The sequence below is a fragment of the Carcharodon carcharias genome, chromosome 5 (genome assembly GCF_017639515.1).
Source record: "Carcharodon carcharias isolate sCarCar2 chromosome 5, sCarCar2.pri, whole genome shotgun sequence".
In the NCBI taxonomy this organism is placed as follows: domain Eukaryota; kingdom Metazoa; phylum Chordata; class Chondrichthyes; order Lamniformes; family Lamnidae; genus Carcharodon; species Carcharodon carcharias.
The window spans coordinates 65,768,802-65,790,876 of NC_054471.1; the positions used below are offsets into that span (position 1 = coordinate 65,768,802).

General features: G+C 40.8%; 1 protein-coding gene and 1 long non-coding RNA gene across 7 annotated transcripts in view; one reads left to right on the forward strand and one right to left on the reverse strand.

Annotated features, from left to right (window-relative positions):
- orc3 (origin recognition complex, subunit 3) overlaps positions 1 to 22,075 on the forward strand; it is an 89,223-nt gene that overhangs the window by 53,797 nt on the left and 13,351 nt on the right. For all 6 annotated transcript variants that reach the window (XM_041188692.1, XM_041188688.1, XM_041188689.1 and 3 more), the window contains 5 exons: positions 1,434 to 1,550; positions 3,012 to 3,091; positions 6,380 to 6,516; positions 13,144 to 13,241; positions 15,611 to 15,708. In XM_041188692.1, coding sequence (XP_041044626.1) covers positions 1,434 to 1,550; positions 3,012 to 3,091; positions 6,380 to 6,516; positions 13,144 to 13,241; positions 15,611 to 15,708 — 530 coding nt within the window. The remainder of the gene's footprint in view (positions 1 to 1,433; positions 1,551 to 3,011; positions 3,092 to 6,379; positions 6,517 to 13,143; positions 13,242 to 15,610; positions 15,709 to 22,075) is intronic.
- LOC121278359 lies at positions 20,439 to 21,966 on the reverse strand. Its single transcript, XR_005943120.1, has 3 exons — positions 21,874 to 21,966; positions 21,728 to 21,779; positions 20,439 to 20,471 (listed from the first exon to the last, which is right to left on the reverse strand). It is a non-coding gene; the product is annotated as an uncharacterized LOC121278359 (long non-coding RNA).

Here is a 22,075-nt window from a genome sequence, read left to right on the forward strand (position 1 = left end):
AAAACCTATACTGAGGAAGAGAGATCAGGATTATTTCCTTTGCAGAAGAGAAGAAAGGGACTTTTATTGGGCAATTGTTAAGATTATAAAGGAGTTTGGGAGAATGAGTAGGGAAAAAGACCACGGGTTAGATTTAACGGGACAGCAGAGTCCCCGGCCCTCCCCCCCTACCAATGTCGGAGCCAGCTCGCCCCCACTTCAGTGGCTTGCCCCACAGGCATTTAATGCTCAGAGTAGCCATCTGGGAAGGAAATCCTGCCTCCAAGAGCTGTCGGCCAATCAAATGGCTGGCAGCTCTCCAGTTGAAGCAGTGATACTGGAAGCGGTGGCCACTACTGGGACTACAACGGGTTGGGGGATATTGCTGGGGCCAGGCAAGATAGCCCTGACGAGGGGGGCGTGGGATTGGGGGAGGGGGAACTGGGGGAGCTGAGGGAGGCCTCTGATGGGGACAAGGAGCTTCCACCCCAACCCCACACCCATCCCATTTCCCGTCAGCCACCAGCTCACATAGGGCAATGTGCCAGGCTGGATGCCTGGCGTGGGCCTCTCCCATTGCTGGTTAAATCCCAGCGGCAGCAGGATGAAACCCTTAAGTGGGCACTAACTGACCACATAAGGGCCTCAATAACCCATGGGTGAGTCTCCCGGCACCTTCCCCACCACTGGTAAAATTGTACCGGGACCAGCTGGTAGGCGACAGCATGACACCCACAGTGCTTTACGCCCCCAACCCTTCCTCCCCCCGCGTCCTGAAAATCTGCTGCTGGGGGCCCATAAAATCTAGCCATATATCCTCCAGCTTCGGGGTGGGCTCTGTAACAGGAAATAATCAATTTAAAATTGTCACTAAGATAAAAAGAAAGAGGTTAAGAGAATTTGTTTTTCATGGGATTATTAGAATTTGGAATGCCTCCTTGTGAAGTAGATGGGACTTAGATCATTGATTATTTTATGGAAAATTTGGATAAATGGTGGACAATACTTTCAAAATAGGTAATTTTGCAAGAGAGAGTGGGGCAGTGGGATTCATTCTGGATTGTTTTGGCAGAGATGGGTACGGATTTGATGGATTAAAAGGCCTTATTCTGTGCTGTAAATTGCTACAGTTTTGCTTGTGGACGCAATTTAAAGTCTTATCTGTTGTCTACAATTTATGACTGACTCAGTAGTTGGAATTGTCATGAATTGTAGGTAACAAACTTTTTTCCTGATCTGCAAAAGTCATACCAACCAGCCACCATCAAAATTAGCAAGGATAATTGATTTTGCTCCTAGTGATATCAGTGCATGTATCCACATGATGAAGCGCCAAATGATGCTTTAAAGCTATACAAAAATGTACGTTGAGTATCTAAGGATTTTCACTTCACTGATATGTATTAATCCAAGATAAAGTCATTTCCTTTTTATTTTCCCTTCAAATGATGCAGGATGATGTACAGAAGCTGCTGACAGACCTTCACATTTACCACCAGAATTACTTCCCAATTCTGAAATGTCTGCATGTTTCCACATCGTCTCTTCCAAAATATCCTTTAGGTAAACAGGTGTGTGTTCCCTTATATTGTACCTGAAAGATATAACCAGAAATGTTTTATTGTTTATTGTATTCTTTAGAATACCTCTTTAGAAATTTGTTGAGGATTATGAAAGGCTCATTGTGTGAGATTTCATCAGTCATTTATGTTAAAATAAAAAGATATGATTTTCATCTGCAAGCACTTTCCTTGTTATGCTGCTCCTCTCATAGAGATGAGCTACTATAGAAAACCACCTATGCTGTTTCAAAGATACTTTTTTAATTCATTCATGGGATGTGGGCGTCGCTGGCCAGCATTTATTGCCCACCCCTAATTGCCCTTGAGAATACTGTTAAGCGTGTGACAGGGAACCTTTAAGGTCTATAATTGACCATCTAAGAACTGAATTACATGCTGGTTGAGTAGACAGTACTCTTGCCTGTTGTGAACAGCTGAAGGAGCGTGCTATTTGATATCATCCACTGGTCGTTGGGACGTTGGCCTATGGTTGTAAAACTCAAGATTGTGTCCAACATTATATGTGGTTCCGCGATTGGATAGCAGTGTGCTAAGAATGACAGTAATGACTAATTTAAGATCATCAGCCAGGCTCACTTGCGCTTGCTGGGAACTACATTTATTCATACCACAGGGCCCTGTCCTCTGCAAGCAGAAAGAACATGTCCAGCCATTGTGTCTTTTTCAATTAAACAAAAGTATGGAGGACGACTGATCCATGTTACATTCCCTCAACCAAAGTTGACTTGCTTATTTTGAATTTAAACAAAAGCTTGGGGGAATAAATGTTCTCTGGTGAATTCTCCATGGCAACACCTTGACCAGTCGGAGTCCGCTTGCCAACCCTTTTCTCATGCAGTATAAACCGTTGTTCCTTTAAAAATGTAGTATTCTTGTGTCTGTCCTGAGGATTGCAAGATAAAGGGCTTCAGCAGCGTGTCTCTTTTTTCAGCAATGCTGGAGGATATAAAGTTATTTTGTTAAACTATAATTTTTATTTATTGTTACACATGGAAGAAAATATACCCCAGAGAGCAATTATATGGGCATTTTGATCACTTTAGGGGGATTGAGAGATAGGTCATTGTGAAATCTAGTCTTGGAAGTTCCTTGGCGCTGCACCCATTTTACAGGTGTGAAGTGGGAATCTTATTGTCCAGGTGTACACACATATTCTGTGCCAGAAGTATGCTGCCTGCCATTTAAGCACAGAGTGTGGTATAGACATCCGGGCCTGTGACTGAAACAGTCTATTCAATTTATCCCCAAAGAATTGTGTTTAATTTGTTCTTATGCCACTGCAGAATGTTCAGTGAAGTCATGAGAAAGCAGCAATTTGCAGTTCTGAGCTAGAAGTGTTGAGTAAACCTTTATTATTTACTAGTGATGGTCCTGGTTTATCATGGTACATTGATTTTACTCTTTCTTCAGTTGCCCAGTAAATGTTTCTATGCAATTTACTTTCCACAGATCAGGGAACTCTACATCACATGTTTAGAGAGGAACATATGGGAAACTGAGGAGTACAGCTCTGCCTTCCAACTACTCGGGTAATTCTGATTGGCAGTGATTGCATACCTTAGCTCTACCAGCTCATTTAAGAGTCACACAGTCATGCAGAATTTTGCAGCTGTAAGGTGCTGCACTTACTTTGATGAAAGAAAAAACTCCAGATGCTGGAAATCCAAAACAAAAATAAAAATACCTAGAAAAACTCAGCAGGTCTGACAGCATTTGCAGAGAGGAACACAGTTAACATTTCGAGTCCGTATGACTCTTGAACAGACCTAAGGAAAAATAGAAAAGAGGTGAAATATAAGCTGGTTTAAAGGGGGTGGGACCAGTAGAGCTGGATAGAGGGCCAGTAATAGGTGGAGATAGCCAAAAGATAGCCACTTTCAAGAACAGTTCCTCTGACATATCTTCCTTAACCAAGGTTTTCCAACCACGGTGGTTGACAGGGCGCTCAACCGTGTCTGGCCCATCTCCCGTGCATCCGCCCTCACACCTTCCTCTCCCTCTCAGAACGATGATAGGGTCCCCCTTGTCCTCAGTTATCACCCCACCAGCCTCAAAGGATCATCCTCCACCATTTCTGCCAACTCCAGCATGACACCACCAAACACATCTTCCCTTCAGCCGCCACACCCCCCCCCCCCCCACCAAACCACCCCACCACCATCACCGGCATTCAGCAGGGATCGTTCCCTCCGGGACACCCTGGTCTGCTCCTCCATCACCCCCTACACCTCAACCCTCTTCCAATGCACCTTCTCATGTAACCACAGAAGGTGCAACAACTGCCCCTTTACTTCCCCTCTCCTCCATGTCCAAGGGCCCAAACACTCCTTTCAAGTGAAGCAGCATTTCACTTGCACTTCCCTCAATTTAGTCTACTGCATTCGCTGCTCCCAATGCGGTTTCCTCTACATTGGAAAGACCAAATGCAGACTGGGTGACCGCTTTGCGGAACACCTTTGGTCTGTCCGCAAGTATGACCCAGACCTCCCTGTCACTTGCCATTTCAACACTCCATCCTGCTCTCATGCCCACATGTCCGTCCTTGGCCTGCTGCAATGTTCCAGTGAAGCTCAACGCAAACTGGAGGAACAGCACCTCATCTTCCAACTAGGCACTTTACAGCCTTCCGGACTGAATATTGAGTTCAACAATTTTAGATCATGAACTCTGTCCTCCATCCCCACCCCCTTTCCGATCCCCCCCTTTTTCCAATAATTTATGTAGATTTTTCTTTTCCCACCTATTTCCGTTATTTTTAAATGTATTTCCATCCATTGCTTTATCTCTACCTTTTAACCTATTTCGATCCCTTCCCCCCACCCCACTCCCAGTGGGGCTATCTGTCCCTTGCTTGTCCTGCTTTCTACCCTTAATGTCACCTATTAGCACATTCCTTAGTTAATATCACAACTGTCAACACCTCTTTGTGCTTTTGTCTATGACATCTTTTGGTTATCTCCACTTATCACTGGCCCTCTATCCAGCTCTACTGGGTACCCCCCACCCCAACCTTAAACCAGCTTATATTTCACCTCTCTTCTATTTTTCCTTAGTTCTGATGAAGAGTCATATGGACTCGAAACATTAACTGTGTTCCTCTCCGCAGATGCTGTCAGACCTGCTGAGTTTTTCCAGGTATTTTTATTTTTGTGCTGCACTTACTTTGTCAACTTTGCCTCCTTACCTTGGTTGAGTAGAGTACATGGTAATTAATACCTGTTCAGCTGTTCATGTTGCATAGAAGGTATGGCACAAAAACAAGTCATTTGGCATAACTAGTCCATGGCTTTCCCACCCCTCCTCAGCATAATCCCTCTACTGCTCTTTTCTCCCTCCTGTTTCTCTAGCTTTTTAAATGCATCTATGCCAAGTTAGTTCAGTTCCTCCATGCAGGTAACTTAAATCAACTCTTTGATTTATGTCTGTTTATAAGACTCACCACTGTTTCAACAATTTTAAAGGCTCCAGAACTTCCATTCTCTGGGGATCGTAATCCAGAGGTACCCAGAAGGTCTGGAGAACCCCCCCCGAACGCCCCCATGCAAAGACTGCACAGGAATTGCCCGTGAAGTTTAAACTTCAGATGAGCAATTACCTTGCACACTGGAACCATTCAGTACTCCAATTTAAATCGGAGACTTCAGATGGTTCTGACTCTGTTTGTAGAATGGTTACCCAGGAAAAGTTAGAAGGAATAAAACCCCTTCTAACATTCTGGGTAACTATGATACTGATCAGCCCTCCAATGACCCCCACCGCCACTGAACCTCCCCTCCCCACCATCCGATGACCAGCTGACCCACTCAATCCCCACCCTCCCCCGCCTTCCGGCCATCATAACCACACAACCCCCCCCTTACACACGCCTTCTCCCTGGCTTCTCAAAGTGGCTGGGACCTTTAAACCTACCGGTTTATGGCAGCTAATGCTGTAAAAAGGGGGCGTGGCTTTACTTCCCCCGACGATGCTTCCCTTGCACTGGAAGGAGTCCGGAGATGTTGTGCTGCACGTTTCTTGGCAGGCCCAGGGTGGAAAATCAGTGAGAAATCTGCAGCTCCCGAGCTGAGCAAGGAAAAAGGAGCGAAGTGGCAACCCGAAAGTGACTGGGGCCAATGTATTCATAATAATGTTGCATGGTTTTTAATAGTAGTATCGTTGATGAGACTTCATGTTTCATTGCTTCAGGAAGACAGTCTATTTGCCAGGCGTGTTTAAGATGATGTATTTATGACTAAAATTAATCATTATTTTATTCTTTTACATCTTTAGTTAAATTACTTTTAAACAGGAACACCAAATAGGAACTGCTTTCTGCCGTGTCAATGGTTTTCGTTTCTTAAATTTTAAGAGGTAGAATTCCCTGTTATTTTCCGGTTAGGTGCAGGATGAATGAGCCAGTCCATTGTCTCCAACCTGTCAGCTATAAGGTAAACCACTAGGAGGCATGCAACAACTGCCTGGGATAATTATTCCCTCCCAATTCCAGTTCAGCACGGGCTTTTCACTTCTAATCTTTGTCTGATCAGTTGCTGCACGTTTCTAGTGGTTTCCGTTTTGCCATTGTAATAATTGTATAACGAAGGCATTCTACTATGAGGGGCACAGAGCTTCCCATATATTCCACAGAATGTGGAAAAAAAATCGCAATGGCATATTGTCAAATCAGCCGCAATCTCACTGAATGGCAACATAACAAGATCAAGGGGCTGAATGGCCTGTCCCTGTCCCTATGTTAGGTGGAAAGGGATGCTCATTTCAGTACATTTGTTGAATTTGTGGTGTGGTTAAAAGTGTAGCTTTTTTTCTATCTGATGCAGAATGATGGCCAAAGATGAGTTGGTATGTCTGCTTCAGAAATGCATGGAAGTGTTAAAGTCTTTCAAGCAACAGACAGCTATCACTGAAGCAATGCAGAAGCTGGAAGAATTCCTCACAAACTTTCAGAAACTGGATGGTAAGTGCTGAACAATACATTTAGCCGATACAACATGGTAGTGTGACAGGTCCATGTTTGTCGTGTGGAACTGAGATTTCCAGTATCATAACAGAATGTAGATTATCGGGCCCTGGGGATTTATTGGCTTTCAGTCCCATTAATTTCTCCAGCACTGTTGTTTTAGTAATACTAATTTCTTTCAATTCCTCCTTCTCACTAGACCCTAGATTCCCTAGTATTTCTGGGAAGTTATTTTTGTCTTCCTCCGTGAAGACAGAACTAAAGTAGTTGTTTAATTGCTCTGCCATTTCCTTGTTCTCTATCATAAATTCTCCCCTTTCGGAATGTAAGGGACCTACATTTGTCTTCATTAATCTTTTTCTTTTTACGTGCTCTTATATGCCTTTATAGTCCGCTTTTATGTTCCTTGCAAGTTTATACTCACACTCTATTTCCCCTCTTAATCAATCTCTTGGTCCCTCTTTGCTGAATTCTAAACTGTTGCCAATCCTCAGGCTGGCTACTTTTTCTAGCAACTTTACGTGGCACCTCTTTGAATCTAATACTATCCTTAATTTCTTTTGTTAGCCATGGTTGGGTCACTTTTCCTGCTGTGTTTTTTGTGGCAGAAAAGAATATATCACTGTTGCAAAGCATACATTCATTCCTTAAATATTAGCCATTGGCTATTCACCATCATACCTTTTAATGAAGTTCCCCAATCTAACTTGGCCAACTCACGCCTCATACCTTCGTAGTTTCCTTTGTTAAAATTTAGGACCCTTACTTCACTTTCCATCCTAGTGAAGAACTCTATCATATTATGGTCACTGTTCCCTAAAGGATCCCGCACAACAAGATTATTAGTTCCCCCTACTCATTGCACAGTACCAAATCTAGGATAGCCTGTTCCCTAGTTGATTCTTTGACATATTGGTCTAAAAAAACCACCTCATACACACTCCTGGAATTCATCCGCCACGGTATTATTGCTAATTTTTGGAGAGGTAGTGGCATAGTGGTATTGTCACGGGACTAGTGTTGCAGAGACCCATGGTTATTCTCTGGGGACCCGGGTTCAAATCCCACCACGGCAGATAATGAAATTTGAATTCTATAAAAGTCTGGAATTAAAAGCCTGATGACCACAAAACCATTGCTGATTGTCATAAAAACCTATCTGGTTCACTAATGTCATTTAGGGGAGGAAATCTGCTGCCCTTACCTGATCTGGTCTATATGCGACTCCAAACCCACAGCAATGTGGTTGACTCTTAAATGCACAAGGGCAATAAATGCTGGCCTAGCCAGTGATGCCCACACCCCATGATCGAATAAAAAAAATTTGGTTTGCCCAGTCTATATGTAGATTAAAGTCACCCATGATTACTGTAGCCCCTTGTTACATCCAATTTCCTGTTTAATGCTGTCGCCTACCTTATCACTGGAGGTGTAAAGTCAACTCCCAATAACATTTCCATCCCTTGTTGTTTCTCAGCTGCACCCAGACTGATTCTACATCTAGATTTTCTGAGTCAATATCCTCTCTCACCATTGCACTGATTTTATCCTTAAACTAACAATGCCACATCACTCCTTTTCCTTTTTGCCTGTCCATCCTAAATATTGAGTACCCTTGGATATTCAGTTCCCAGTCTTGGTGTCCCTGCAGCCATGTCTCTGTAATCGCAATCATATCGTACCTGTTTACATCTATTTGCGCTGTTAATTTGTCTACCTTATTGTGAATACTCCTTGCATTCAGATATAGTGCCTTTTAGACTTGTCTTTTCAATGTTTTTAAACATAATATGACATAGATTGGGGACTGAATATTGAAGGCTACATGACATATACAAAGAATAGGAAGTTAGGAAGAGGTGATTGGGTGGCTCTGTTAATTAATGAGGGCATTAAATCTAAGTTCAGGAAACCAGGATGTAGAAACGGTTTGGGTTGAGATGAGGAATGATAAAGGTAAGAAATCACTCGTGGAAGTGGTGTACAGGCCTCCTAATTGTCCTACTGTGTAGTTACAAGGTATAAAAGAAGAGATAATGGGAGTTTGCCGGAAAGGTACAGCAATAATCATGGGGGATTTTAATCTACATACAGACTGGAAAAATCAGATGGACAAAGGTAGCATAGGTGAGGAGTTCATAGAACGTGTTCTGGATAGTTTCTTAGAACAGCACCTTCTGCAGCCAACCAGAGAGCAGGCTGTACTAGACCTGGTATTGAGCAACGAGATAGAATTAATTGATATCCTCCTCGTGAAGGCACCCCTAGGTAGCAGTGATCATAATATGACTGAATTTTGAGGGAGAAACTAGTGCATCCAAGACTAGTATTTTACACTTAAGTAAGGGCAACTATGAGGGCATGAAAGCAGAGCTAGCTAAAGTGAACTGCCAATAAGGTTAAGGGATATGTCAATAGAAGTTCAGTGGCAGACATTTAAAGGGATATTTCAGAATACACAGAATATATACATTCCAATGAGAAAGAAAAATTCCAAGGGGAGGGCCCACCATTCGTGGTTAACTAAAAAAGTTAAAGACAGTATCGAACTTAAAGAAAAAGCATATAATTATGCAAAGACTGGCAGGTCAGAAGATTGAAAAGAATATAACGAACAGCAGAGAATGACAAAAGATTAATAAGGAGGGAAAAATTAGAGTATGAGAGAAAACTAGCTAGTAACATAAAGGTGGCTAGTAAGAGTTTCTATAGATATTTAAGTAAGAAAAGAGTTAACATAGTGAGCGTTGGTCATTTCGAAGTGTGTCTGGGGAATTGATAATGGAAAATAGAGAGATGGCAAACGAACTAAACAGGTATTTTGCTTCAGTCTTCACATTACAGGACCCAAGTAACATCCCGGAAATAGCTGTAAATCAGGAAATGGAAGGGAGGGAGGAACTCCGGAAAAGTACAATCACCAGGGAAGTGATATTGAGCAAATTGTTGGGTCTGCAGGCTGACAGGTTCCCGGGTCTGGATGGATTTCACCCTAAGGTCTTGAAAGAAGTGGCTGGTGAGATAGTTGATGCACTGGTTTTAAATTTCCAAAATTCCCTAGATTCGGGGAAGGTTCCATTAGATTGGAGAATAGCAAACATAACTCCTGTATTCAAAAAGGGAGGGAGACAGAAAGCAGGAAATTACAGGCCAATTTAAACTAACAACTGTTGTAGGGAAAATGTCAGAAGCTATTATTAAGGATGATATAACAGGGCACTTAGAAAAATTCAAGGCAATCAGGCAGAGTCAACATGGTTTTGTAAAAGGGAAATCATTTTTAACCAATTTATTGGAGTTCTTTGAAGGAGCCACATGTGCTGCAGATAAAGGGTGGATGTACTGTACTGAGATTTCCAAAGGCATTTAATAAGGTGTTGCAGCAGAGGTTATTGCAGAAAATAAAATCTCAGGGGTAATATATTGGCATGTTTAGAAGATTGGCTAGCTAACAGGAAGCAGAGTGTTGGCATAAATGGGTCATTTTCTGGTTGGCAGGATGTGATGAGTGGTGTGCCACAGGGATCAGTGCTGGGGCCTGAACTTTTGACATTTTATATAAATGACTTGGACGAAGGGACCAAAGGAATGGTTGCTAAATTTGCTGATGACAGAAAGATAGGTAGGAAAGTAAATTGCGAAGAGGACATATGGAGGCTGCAAAGTGACATTAGATAGGTTAAGTGAGTGGGCAAACATCTGGCAAATGGAGTAATAATGTGGACAATTGTGAAATCATTCATTTTGGTAAGAAGATTGAAAAAGAAGCTTATTATCTAAATGGTGAGAGATTGCAGAGCTTTGAGATTCAGAGGGATCTGCGTGTCCTAGTGCATGAATCACAAAAGGTTAGTATGCAGGTATAGCAGATAATTAGGAAAGCTATTATCATGTTATCTTTTATTGCAAGAGGAATTGATTACAAAAGTAGGGAGGTTATGCTTCAGTTGTACAGGGCACTGGTGAGACCACACCCTGGAGTATGGTATACAGTACTGGTCTCCTTTTTTAAAGAAAGATGTAAATGCGTTAGAAGTAGTTGAGGGAAGGTTCACTCGACTAATACCAAGAATGGGCAGGTTTTCTTATAAGGAAAGGCTGGACAGGTTAGGCTTGTATCTGCTGGAATTTAGAAGAGTAAGAGGCGACTTAATTGAAACATGAGGGGTCTTGACAGGGTGGATGCGGAGAGGATGTTTCCTCTTGTGGGAGAATCCAGAACTAGGGGTCACTGTTTAAAAATAAGGGGTTGCTCATTTAAGATCAAGATGAGGAGACTTTTTTTCCCAAGAGGGTTGTGAATCTTTTGAGCTCCCTTCCTCAAAAGGCAGTGGAAGTAGAATCTTTTTAAGGCAGAGTTAGATAGATTCTCGATAAGCAAGAGGGTGAAAGGTCATCTGGGGTAAGCAGAAATGTGGGGTTGAAGTTACCTTCACATCAGACATGATCTTATTGAATGACGGAGCAGGCTTAAGCAGCCAAGTGACCTACTCCTGCTCATAATTCGTATGTTCGCATAATGAATAAGTAATATCAGTAAGTCATGTAAGTAATAAGCAATATTGAATCTGTTTCCATTACCCTTTCAGATAATGCATTCTAGATCATCCTAACTCGCTGAGTTTAGGAAAAAAATCTCTCTTCATTGCCCCTTTGATGATTTTGGCGATTGTCTTAGATTTGTAACCTCTGGCTATTACTCTCTTGCTGTGGAAATCGTTTCTCCATGTCTGATGTTATCAAAACCACTCTCTATAAAATCTCTTAATGTTTCCTGCTGTCAGAAAAACATCCCAGCTTCTCTGGCCTCTCCATATTACTGAAGTTCCTGACCCCTGGTAAAGTTCCATTAAATCTCCTCTGCACCTTCTCCAAGGCCTTGACATCCTTCCTGAAGTGTGATGCCCAGATTGGACACACTACTCTGGCTGAGGCCTAACCTGTGATTTATAAAGGTTTAGCATAATTTATTTGCTTTTGTACTCTATGCCTCTATTAATAAAATCCAGGAACATTCTTTTTGAACGTCCTTCTTAACTTGCCAGGCCATCTTCAAAGATTTCCATATCCAAACTTTCAGGTTTCTCTATTCCTGCACTTTCTTTAAAATTGTACCATTTAGTTTATATTGCCTCTCCTCATTTCTTCCTTCCAAAATGTTACACTTTTTCACCCTTCTGCAATAAGTTTCATCCGTTATGTGTCCGGCCATTCTTTTGCAATTTTTTTTTAAACCACTGCTTAAAGTCTGTTGCTATTTTCTGAGGGAATTCTGTACATGGTCAGCTTGGAACTGATTGTCATTTGCCTAATGAACATTTAAATGGATACAAGACCTTTTGTTCCAGTTAATTGTTCCGGTCACAACCTATTTCTCACGAGTTACATTGTTTATCATGTTAAGGAATGTTAGTGATGGAGAATTGGAACATATTTGATATCCTGTGTTGAGTAATATCAGATGAGATAAAATGCAGGCCAGAAGCAAAGTTAAATTAATAATGGCAATGAGAATTTTGCCACTACTGCCAATGTTTGTCTCTATGGCCTTTGGGTGAAGTTGCCAGTTTTTTCTGAATAATGGGCATCTTGTGTCTCTGTACCCACTGACAACCAAAACTCGTCATGTACAACCCATACAGCTGGTACAGAAGACTACAAAGAGACCTTTGTGGGGCTGTACATTACTGTGTTTGGATTTCGGTTTCTGTGGTAAAATGATATCTTCAAACAGCTGTGCCAGCTGGGGAGGCGTATTTCTTATCCGTTTACATTTTTAAGCCAGCGTTGAGAGCTTCCACCAGATAGTGGAAATTTCATCTGTAAGAAACTTACCTGGCATTTTGGTCTTTTAAAAAAAATGGTCAGTTGCCCATTTATCATGGTTATAGTTCAGGAGCCCTTGCTCCTAATCAGACAGAGTTGCAAGAGAATTTACAATGGGAACATTTTAGGTCACTTGGATGTATTGGTTGAGTTGTCAATTCTGGTTGGACATGTATTCCTGGAGGTTTCATCACATGACCATCCGTCTCCAATTGCCTAGGCCAAAAGCCTTTTATCCCCCACCTTAACTAATCAAGAAGTTATTGCACAGTTGTAAGAGGACAGAAACAGGTCATTCAACCTGAAAGGTCCATGCTGGTGTTCATGCTCCACAGGAGCGTCTTCGCAGCCCGCTTTATCCAACCCCATCTACATTTCCTTCTGTTCCTTTATCCCTTGTGTGCTTATCTAGCTTCCCCTTAAAAGAAAATGGAAGAAAAAACAAGTTTTATTGTCCTTATGATTTTTCTGTTGGGTTCCTCAAGTTGATCTTTTCTGGTGGAGTCTCCAGGACATTTCTGGAGAGTTAATTGCCATATTTACCAAGAAGGGGAGTGCACAATCTGTGGCTGGTTGGCCTTTTTTCTTGTTGTTGATGTCGTCTACCAGCTCATTGCGAATGTTCAATACTGGGCTGACAGAGTGGGCATTCAGTGAATGACATTTAATTAACATCACTCGGGGGATTTTTTTGTCAGGCAAATTTTATTTTCTTCTGTCTCAAAGGCGTTGTCTCAACTTCTTTGGAAGAAACTATCCAGCTCTATTTTGCAATAGCTTTTTCTCATTTGTGTCTAGACGTTGCTGCTGTGGCAGAGGTCAAAGAAAATGAAGATCAGAAAACGTCACCACGGAAATCATTACAAGAAAAGACTGACCTTTATCAACTCCAAAAGGTACTTCAATTCTCAATTAGTGTTTTGCTTCTTTTTCTGTAATGTCGCCATCTGCAATTTCCAGATTGTTTCTGATCCATCTTTTAAAGGAAACCACAAACTGACGTCGCATATTTAGTTGAAACCTTCACTTGAAAATTTTCTGAAGCCAAGTCATCATAATTTTTTTTTGTTCTGTTTGCACACGTCTGTCAATGTTGCCCTGCCCTGTCATCAGCGATCCTTGAAGAAGAGGAATAGAACGAGAAGGGAACCGATCACAGAGAGCCATTGGGAATGCTATGTATCCGGGAGAAGCACTTGTGCTCCTCCTGGCTGCGCGTCAATTCTGTTTTAAATTGACTGACCTTTTTTGGTGGTGGCCGCTTGCTCGGCTGAATGCTGCTCTGCTCAGAGCAGCCCTGTACCTTGGAGAAGTCCTAATGAGCTCCTCATTAACATATGAAAAGGACCTAATGAGTATTTTGGGCAGTCACCCTGGATGCCTGAGATGTTCCCATAATCAGTATGGCACCGGATGATTTTCAGGCATCCGCTGGAACTCGGACACAATGAGGACCAATTTCAGCTCCATGTTAGGAACATAGGAGCAGGAGTAGGCCATTTGGCTCCTTGAGTCTGCTCTGCCAATTAACTACATCATGGCTGATCATCTACCTCAACACCATCTTCCCGCACTATCCCCATATCCCTTAGTGTCATTGGTATCTAGAAACCTATTGACCTCTACTTTGAATATACTCAGTGACTGAGCCTCCACAGCCCTCTGGTGAAGAGAATTCCAAAGATTCACTACCCTCTGACAGAAATTCCTCTGCATCTCAGTCCTAAATGGCCTATCTCTTATTCAGAGACCCCTGATTCTAGACACCCCAACCAGGGGAAACATTCTTCCTGCATCCACCCTGTCGAGCCCTGTAAAGAATTTGGTACACTTCCATGAGATCATCTCTCATTCTTCTAAACTAGGGAATACAGGCCCAGCCTCCTTAATCTTTCCTCATAGGACAATCCCGCCATCCCAGTGATTAGTCTGGCTAGTCTACCCTTCCTTAGCTAAGGAGACCCAAACTGCACGCACAACCCCAAGTGTGGTCTCACCAAAGCTCTGTACAAATGCAGGAAGACTTCCTTATTCCTGTACTCAAATACCCTTGCAATAAAGGCCATCTGCCTTCCTAATTGCCTGTTGTACCTGCCTGTTAGTTTTCAGTGACTTATGAACAAGAACACCCAGGTCTCTTTGGACATCAACATTTCCCAATCTCTCCCCAGTTAAGAAATAACTTGCATTTCTGTTTTTCCAACTTAAGTGGATAGCTTCACATTTTTCCATATTATTTTCTGTCTGTTGTTTTAGGAAAATCTCCTGAATGTATCAATTTTGTTTTCTACTTGTGTTGCCATGTATCCCAATCTCAGTATGTTAAGATGTACCATCATTACCACACTTATCTTCTTAACAGCTTCTCTGATCCACATATTCATAGATTCTTCTATTGGGTCGTGACTGTAAATATTCTGCTAATATTTTGCATTCCTTCTTGTTCCTTTAATTCTAGCCATAAGATTTGCACCTGTTGAATACAAGTTAAAATCGGAAAGCACTACATTTTTGTTTTCAGTAATTGTGTAGGGAATTGTGTAGTCCTGTGTTTGATTTGCATCTGAAAATGATGGTGAATACTCTTCAAGTCCAAATGGCAGACATTTCAGTGGAATTTACACCTTTGTGTGAATGTGTAATATTGTAAACCTGAATTTGGCAAATTTAAAGAATCCTCAAGCATTTTTAAAAAAAATGTAACTTAAGTTATATACCCTGATAATCTGCTACCAGTGGACGTCGGATGAGAGAAGTGAACTGACACTACTGTAAATGCCAGCCATATAGTGCAATATACTTTTAGGTTCCCAAAACGCTATTTTTTAATAATTTCAGCTCAGTCATAATAATATGTTTTCGGGATGTGAACTGTGCAAACGTATTAAAAATGAAATCCTTGCTTAAAGGCATATTATTTAATGTCTGTCAGGAAGTTCCAAGGCAGCAGTAAAGTAAAGCAGTTCCGATGACCTGCAGAATGAATTATAATTGTAGGGTCGCCTCAGCCACTGTGAATTATTGTCCAGCTTCAGCTCTAGTCATTGTACGTGGTGAATTGGTTTCTTTGTCTGAGGAAAAAGTCGATACGGTACAAAGCTTACAAGCCAATCCTAGCAAGAGCATGTTTATTTTTGTAAAACAGGCCCCAGCGATATTAGCTAATGGAATCAAGGCATCATGCCCAGTCAACACCCGAGGGATAAACAACAGTTACACCAATGAGTAGTTGTTGAAAAGTATTGTATTATTCTGACTTTTATAGACCTTGATGGAAATGAAGAAATCAAGAAGATCCAAGAAACTAAGCCGGTTTGAAGTACTGAGGAAGGAAGTTCTTGAATTTCTGGACAAACTTGTAAGGTGAGACAAAAAGGAAATTGGCGACAACAGTTAAAGTGGCATGATTGATCTAGGGATAAGTTTCCCTCTAGGAGTTCCCGACTGGGTTAGAATATCTGAAGTGTACAGCTCCTGTGAGAAAAGTGCTGTCTGTGATTTTCCTGCCAGGCATAGGCCAATGCCCTATCTGTGTCCCTAAAAATCGTGGAGGAAATTTGATGCAGCTGCAGGCCCAAAGACTTTTAAAACCTTTAGTTCTTCGAAGGAAGAGAGGTGACAAGAAAGTTTTGGACGCTTGCATCCATTCCATGGGGATCCTGAGGCAGATCTGTGTACCAGCCATCTGTCCACATTTTTCTCCCTCCCTCACTTTTGCACACACTGGTTCCCTCGTCCTTCCTTTCTGGGAAGCAACAAAAGGTTTTGAGGCCTTTAGAACTTCCTTGGGCAGGGCATGTCAAGACACATTTGAAAACTTGTCTGCATAATGTCTAGCCTGCCCCACAGATTTCCAGTCAGGTCCTTTCTCCTGACCCCTCTCGCACTCTTAAGTGACCACTTCTAAATTTGATGACTCCTCATCGCTGACTTACCAACCAGACAAAATAGCTTTCCCCTATTCACTCTATTAAAACCATTCATAATTTTAAAAGGCCCTGTTTAAAGCTTCTCTTAGCTTTCTCTGCTCCGTTGGAATAGTCCAATTATTGCAAGCCTTTCCTCATAACATGCAATCATCCTGGTGAATCCGTGCTGTATACAATCTTTGGCTTTAATGTCCTTTCTTTTAAGGGGTGATGAAAACCTCTCGCTCACTGCCCTAACATTTTGCACAGACTTGCCATTACTTTTTAACTCTCCTCCTTCCTCCTTTTGACCTTGCTTATAAAACTCAAAATGCTGTTGGCCTTTTTAATGGTGTTACCTGCATAAATGTTCACTTTCAGGGAATTATGCATTCATATGAATTAAGAGCAGAAGTAGGCCCCTCGAGCCTGCTCTGCCACTCAATAAATTCACAACTGATTTAAATTTAATCTCAACTTTACATTCCCACCTATCCCCGATAACCTTTAACCCCCTTGCTTATCAAGAATCTATCTAGCTCTGCCATAAAAAAAATCAAAGACTGCCTCAACCACCTTTTGAGGAGGAGAATTCCAAAGTGTCTCAACCCTCTGGGAGAAAAAAAATTTCCTCATCTCTGTCCTAAATGGGTGACCCCTTATTTTTATACAGTGGCCTCTAGTTCTAGATTCTACCACAAGAGGAAACATCCTTTCCACATCCACCCTGTCAAGTTCCCTCGGTATCTTGTACATTTCAATCAAGTTGCCTCTTACTCATCTAAACTCCAGAGGATACAATCCTAACCTATCCAACCTTTCCTCATAAGACAATCCGCCCATTCCAGATATTAGTCCAGTAAACCTTCTCTGAACTTCTTCCAATGCATTTACATTCTTCCTTAACTAAGGAGACCAATACTGTAAACAGTGCTCCAGATGTGGTCTCACCTATGCCCTGTATAACTGAAGCATAACCTCCCTAATTTTATATTTAATTCTCCTTACGATAAATGATAACATTCTTATAGCTTTCCTAGTTAATTGCTGCACTTGCATACTAGCCTTTTGTGATTCATGCACTACCGTCTGTATCTCAGAACTCTGCAATCTCTCACCATTTAGATAATATGCTTTTTTATTCATCCTGCCAAAATGGATAATCTCTTATTTTCCCACATTATACTCCATTTGCCAGGTCTTTGCCCGCTCAACTAACCTATCTATATCCTTTTGTAACCTCCTTAAGTCCTCTTCCTTCCTATCGTTGTGTCATCAGCAAATTTAGCAACCATACCTTCAACCCCTTTATCCAAGTCATTCATATGTTTTTATAGTTTCTAACATTTTCCCTATGACAGATGTTAAGCTAACTGGCCTATAGTTTCCTGGTTTCTGTCTCCCTCCCTTTTTGAATACAGGAGTTACATTAGCTATCTTCTGATCTAATGGAACCTTCCCTGAATCTAGTGAATTTTGGAAAATTAAAACCAAAGCATCAACTATTTCACTAGGCAATTCTTTTAAGACCCTAGGATGAAATCCATCAGGACCTGGAACTTATCAACCCGCAGTTGCAACAATTTGCTAAGTACCACTTCCCTGGTGATTGTCATTTTCTTGAGTTCCTCCATCCCTTCCAACTCCTGATGTATGTTATTTCAGAGATATAACTTGTATCTTCTAAAGTGAAGACCGAAGCAAAATAACTGTTCAATTCATCTGCCATCTCCTTATTTTCCATTATTAACTCCCCAGACCAACATTCTTGTCAACTCTTTTCTTTTTTAAATATTTATAGAAGCTTTTACTATCTGTCTTTCTCTTGTACTCCTATTTTTTCCTCCTTATTAATCTTTTAGTCATTCTTTGCTGTTTTTATATTCTTTCCAATCTCCTGACCTACCACCCAGCTTTGCACAATTATATGCTTTTAAAAAAATATTTGATACTATCTTTAATTTTTTTAGTTAACCACGGATGGTGGATCCTCCCCTTGGAATTTTTCTTTTTCATTGGAATGTATCTATTCTGTGTTTTCTGAAATATCCCCTTAAGTGTCTGCTGGTGTAAGTCTATTGACCCATCCCTTAATCTAAATTGCTAGTTCACTTTCGCTAACTCTGCTTTCATGCCCTCATAATTGCCCTTATTTAAATTTAAAATACTAGCCTTAGATGCACTCTTCTCTCCCTCAAACTAAATGTAAAATTCAATCATATTATGATCACTGCTAACTAGGGGTGCCTTCACTCTGAGGTCATTATTAATCCAATCTCATTGCACAACACCAAGTCTAATATAGCCTGCTCGCTGGTTGACTCCAGAACGTGCTAATCTGAGAAATTATCCCAAAAACATTCTATGAATTCGTCATCCACACTACCTTAGTCCATCTGATTATTCCAATCTATATGTAGGTCAAAATCCCCCATGATTATCGCTGTACCTCTGACAAGCTCCCACTATTTCTTCTTTGGTACCCCATCCTACCGTGTGATTACTGTTAGGGGACCTGTACACCACTCCCATAAATGATTTCTTGCCTTTATCATTCCTCATCTCTACCCAAACCGCTTCTATATCCTGGTTTCCTGAACTTAGGTCATCCCTTTCTATTGTGCTAAAGTCACCTTTAATTAACAGAACCACCCCTCCACCTTTTCGTAATCTCCTATCCTCAAAAGTCACATACCCTTCAATATTCAGGTCCCAATCTGTGCTGTCCTGCAGCCGTGTCTCTGTAATGGCTACTAGATTGTACTTATTAATCTTTATTTGCACCATCAATTCATCTGTTTTGTTTCGAATGTTACATGCATTCAGATACAGAGCCTTACGTTTTGTCCTTTTATTATTTTTGTAACCTCTAGCCTTATCTGTTGATTTACCCTTAGGCATGTACTTTTTGTCCCTTCCTGTTATTGTCTGTTTATCATTTCTCATTAATACCTTCCTCTCTTCTCTTGCCTCTACTCCTTGATATACCACATTGGCCCACGTTTGATCCCTTGCCCCCACTATTTAGTTTAAAACCCTCTATACTTCCCTAGTTATGTGGTTCACAAGAGAATTGATCCCATTTGAACTGTTGGATCTCTCCATCCATTCAGAGCCATCAGTTCCCTTTTGCTGAGTGGATGCTGTCATTTCTTGTTTCTCCTCTCAAAATATATTTTACTTATTCAGTTAAATTGAAGCAGTCACCTATGTCCCTATTCTGCTAACATGTCTTAGTTCTTTCAAGTCTTGTATAACTCACTAGGCTTTTTGGCATCATCTTATTTGAAATGTGCTCCTGATGCTCAAGTCTAAATCAAGTCTAACCAAGTGGAGAACGAAAGTGGTGAACACAAACCCCTGGGGAACACCATTTTCAATCAAACCCCAAAACAAGCAACACCCATTTCACCTAACTCTTGTTTCTCTCTGTTAACAAATTTTCTTCAGATTCTTCTATATTTAATCCTACGTGCTGAATTTTTTTGACAAGTCTCTTACGAAACACCTCATTGAACACATTCTGAAAATTTATTTACATTACATCGACTGTATTTCCTTTATTTATACAATTGGTCACGTTTTCAAAACTTACTTTAAGTTTGTCAAACATAGCAAATACATGCATCTGTCCTTGATTAACTTTTTTTTCTATTCATTCACGGGATGTGGCCAGCATTTATTGCCCATCCATAATTGCCCTTGAGAAGGTGGTAGTGAGTTGTCATCTTGAACCGCTGGTCCATGTGGTGTATTTCTAAATTTCAATTCTAAACACATTTCGAAATGTTCACTAATCTTATTTTGAACTATAGATTCTAAGCCTTTACTGGTGTTATACTAACTGGTCTGGTGGCGCAGTTTATCCTTTTGACCCTTCTTGAGCAAAAGTGATGTGTTGAATATTCTCCAATCCCACAAAGTAATTTTCACATTTGAGAAGGATTGCAAAATTGTGGCAAATGGCTCTGCTATCTCCCCTCTAACATTTTTGAACAGCCTAGGGGGCTTGTCATTTAGGACTTCTATACTTTGAGTTCTGCTAATTTTTTTCAGAGTTGATTTTTCTTCAGTTTCTTCTTCTGTCTGTCCCCTTTCTCGCACTTTCTTCCCTCCTGCAGCTGAGAGATGGTCTTTCTCCAGGCTGCAGCCAATGTAGATTCCGATTAGTCATGCTCTGCAAGGGTACGGCTGCTTCTCTGCACAGTGTTGTTGAAACTGAAATTCAGCAAATTTGGGAAGTTAAACCGGTAGTCATCAACAACTCCAAGTACAGTAATGTACCTGCTTAATAGTTAATAGAAGCTTTATATTTAACTAAAAGTGACTGGTCTGGGCAGAACTCTGCTGGTGCATCATACAGTATATTTGGTAACATTTCCAAGAAACCTGTTCAATAAGACAGTTTCAAAATATAACATAACAGGAAATGATTAAATCCAAGTTTGCCTTCTGCCAAGCTGATGTCAATATGGTTGGTAGACAGTAGGTTGTTCGGAATGATTTAGTTGATAAAATAGTTCTGTCAGAATGACTCCCTCGTCCTTTGTGTTAAGATTAATTTAAACAAATAGAGAACACATCCTACAAGGGTGAAAAACAGTTGCAAAGTTTGCAATAAATTTTCTCTTAACGTTTCCAGTGTAAATTTTACGTTATTTGTCCCTGTAGAGAACTATTGCCACTGTTTTTCACTCTTGTGGGATGTGCTTTCTGCTATTTGTTTAAATTAACCTTACTTACACAAACTTTATGGGAGTAACTCATACATATAATCCTGATTTGACACAGTAAAACAAGTCAAAGACTCCGGCAATGCCAGTACTTTAGCTCTGTGACTTGTGAGCAAGCCTAGAAAATTGCCTGCACTGTCGTCAATGGGCCGAATGGCTTTCTGCTGCACTGTAACAATTTTGAGATTCTGGTAATTTGCTAGGAAATATGTATGCGTATCATGCATGTAATTTGAAAAAGAAAATCTTGTAGCATGGTTCAATCATGTTTTTTATTATATGCAATAGTAAGTAATTAGCCATAGTCCACAAAGGACCATTGGTATCTCTCTCCATAGAGGGAGAAACAATTGGTTATATATAGCTTGAGAGGCACCACCCCGCAAGTGTGGGGCAATGCAGAGAGGCAGCCCCCCATGAACTACTACAAGCTGGTACAAGGATTGAACCCACACCATTGGCATCATACTCGATCCATCTACCTAACTGAGCTAACTGACCCCTGTGTATACAAAAAAAATTGCATGTTATTTTAAAACGAAAACTGAAGAATGAATCTTTACAATTGCTTATTAGATAAATCCAATTGGACTTTTCTTATTCTGTTTTACACTTTGGTTATTTAAAATGCAGTGCAAGCACTGGCTTAAAAATTCAAAACATGCAGCTTAGAAGCTGTTTTTACTCTTTATTTTTAAGCAATTACCCCAATTTTAAAATAAATTCATTTAAATTTCTTACCTCCGTTAAAACCATCAGGGTATACATTGGATCAATCAATTTGCAAGCAAAGCTGAAAAATAATTTTGAAGAAACAAAATGAAAAGTATATCCAGGAAAGAAGAGAAATTCAATCTAGCATAAAATGTTTTGAGCATTGTACCCACCATCTGCTGAGAAGCAGTTCTTGTTTCTGCTTGCCTGTTGGTTCTGTTGGACCTTTTTGCCCTCATCATGTCACCCAGAGCTGAGTGTTCATTGCTTCACTAAACCTGACTCAATCACTGTTTGCTTTTAAGAATGTTTTGTTAGTGCTATTCTCTGTTGCTAGGCAATGACTTGGAAACTCTGTTGTTTGAAGAAACATTA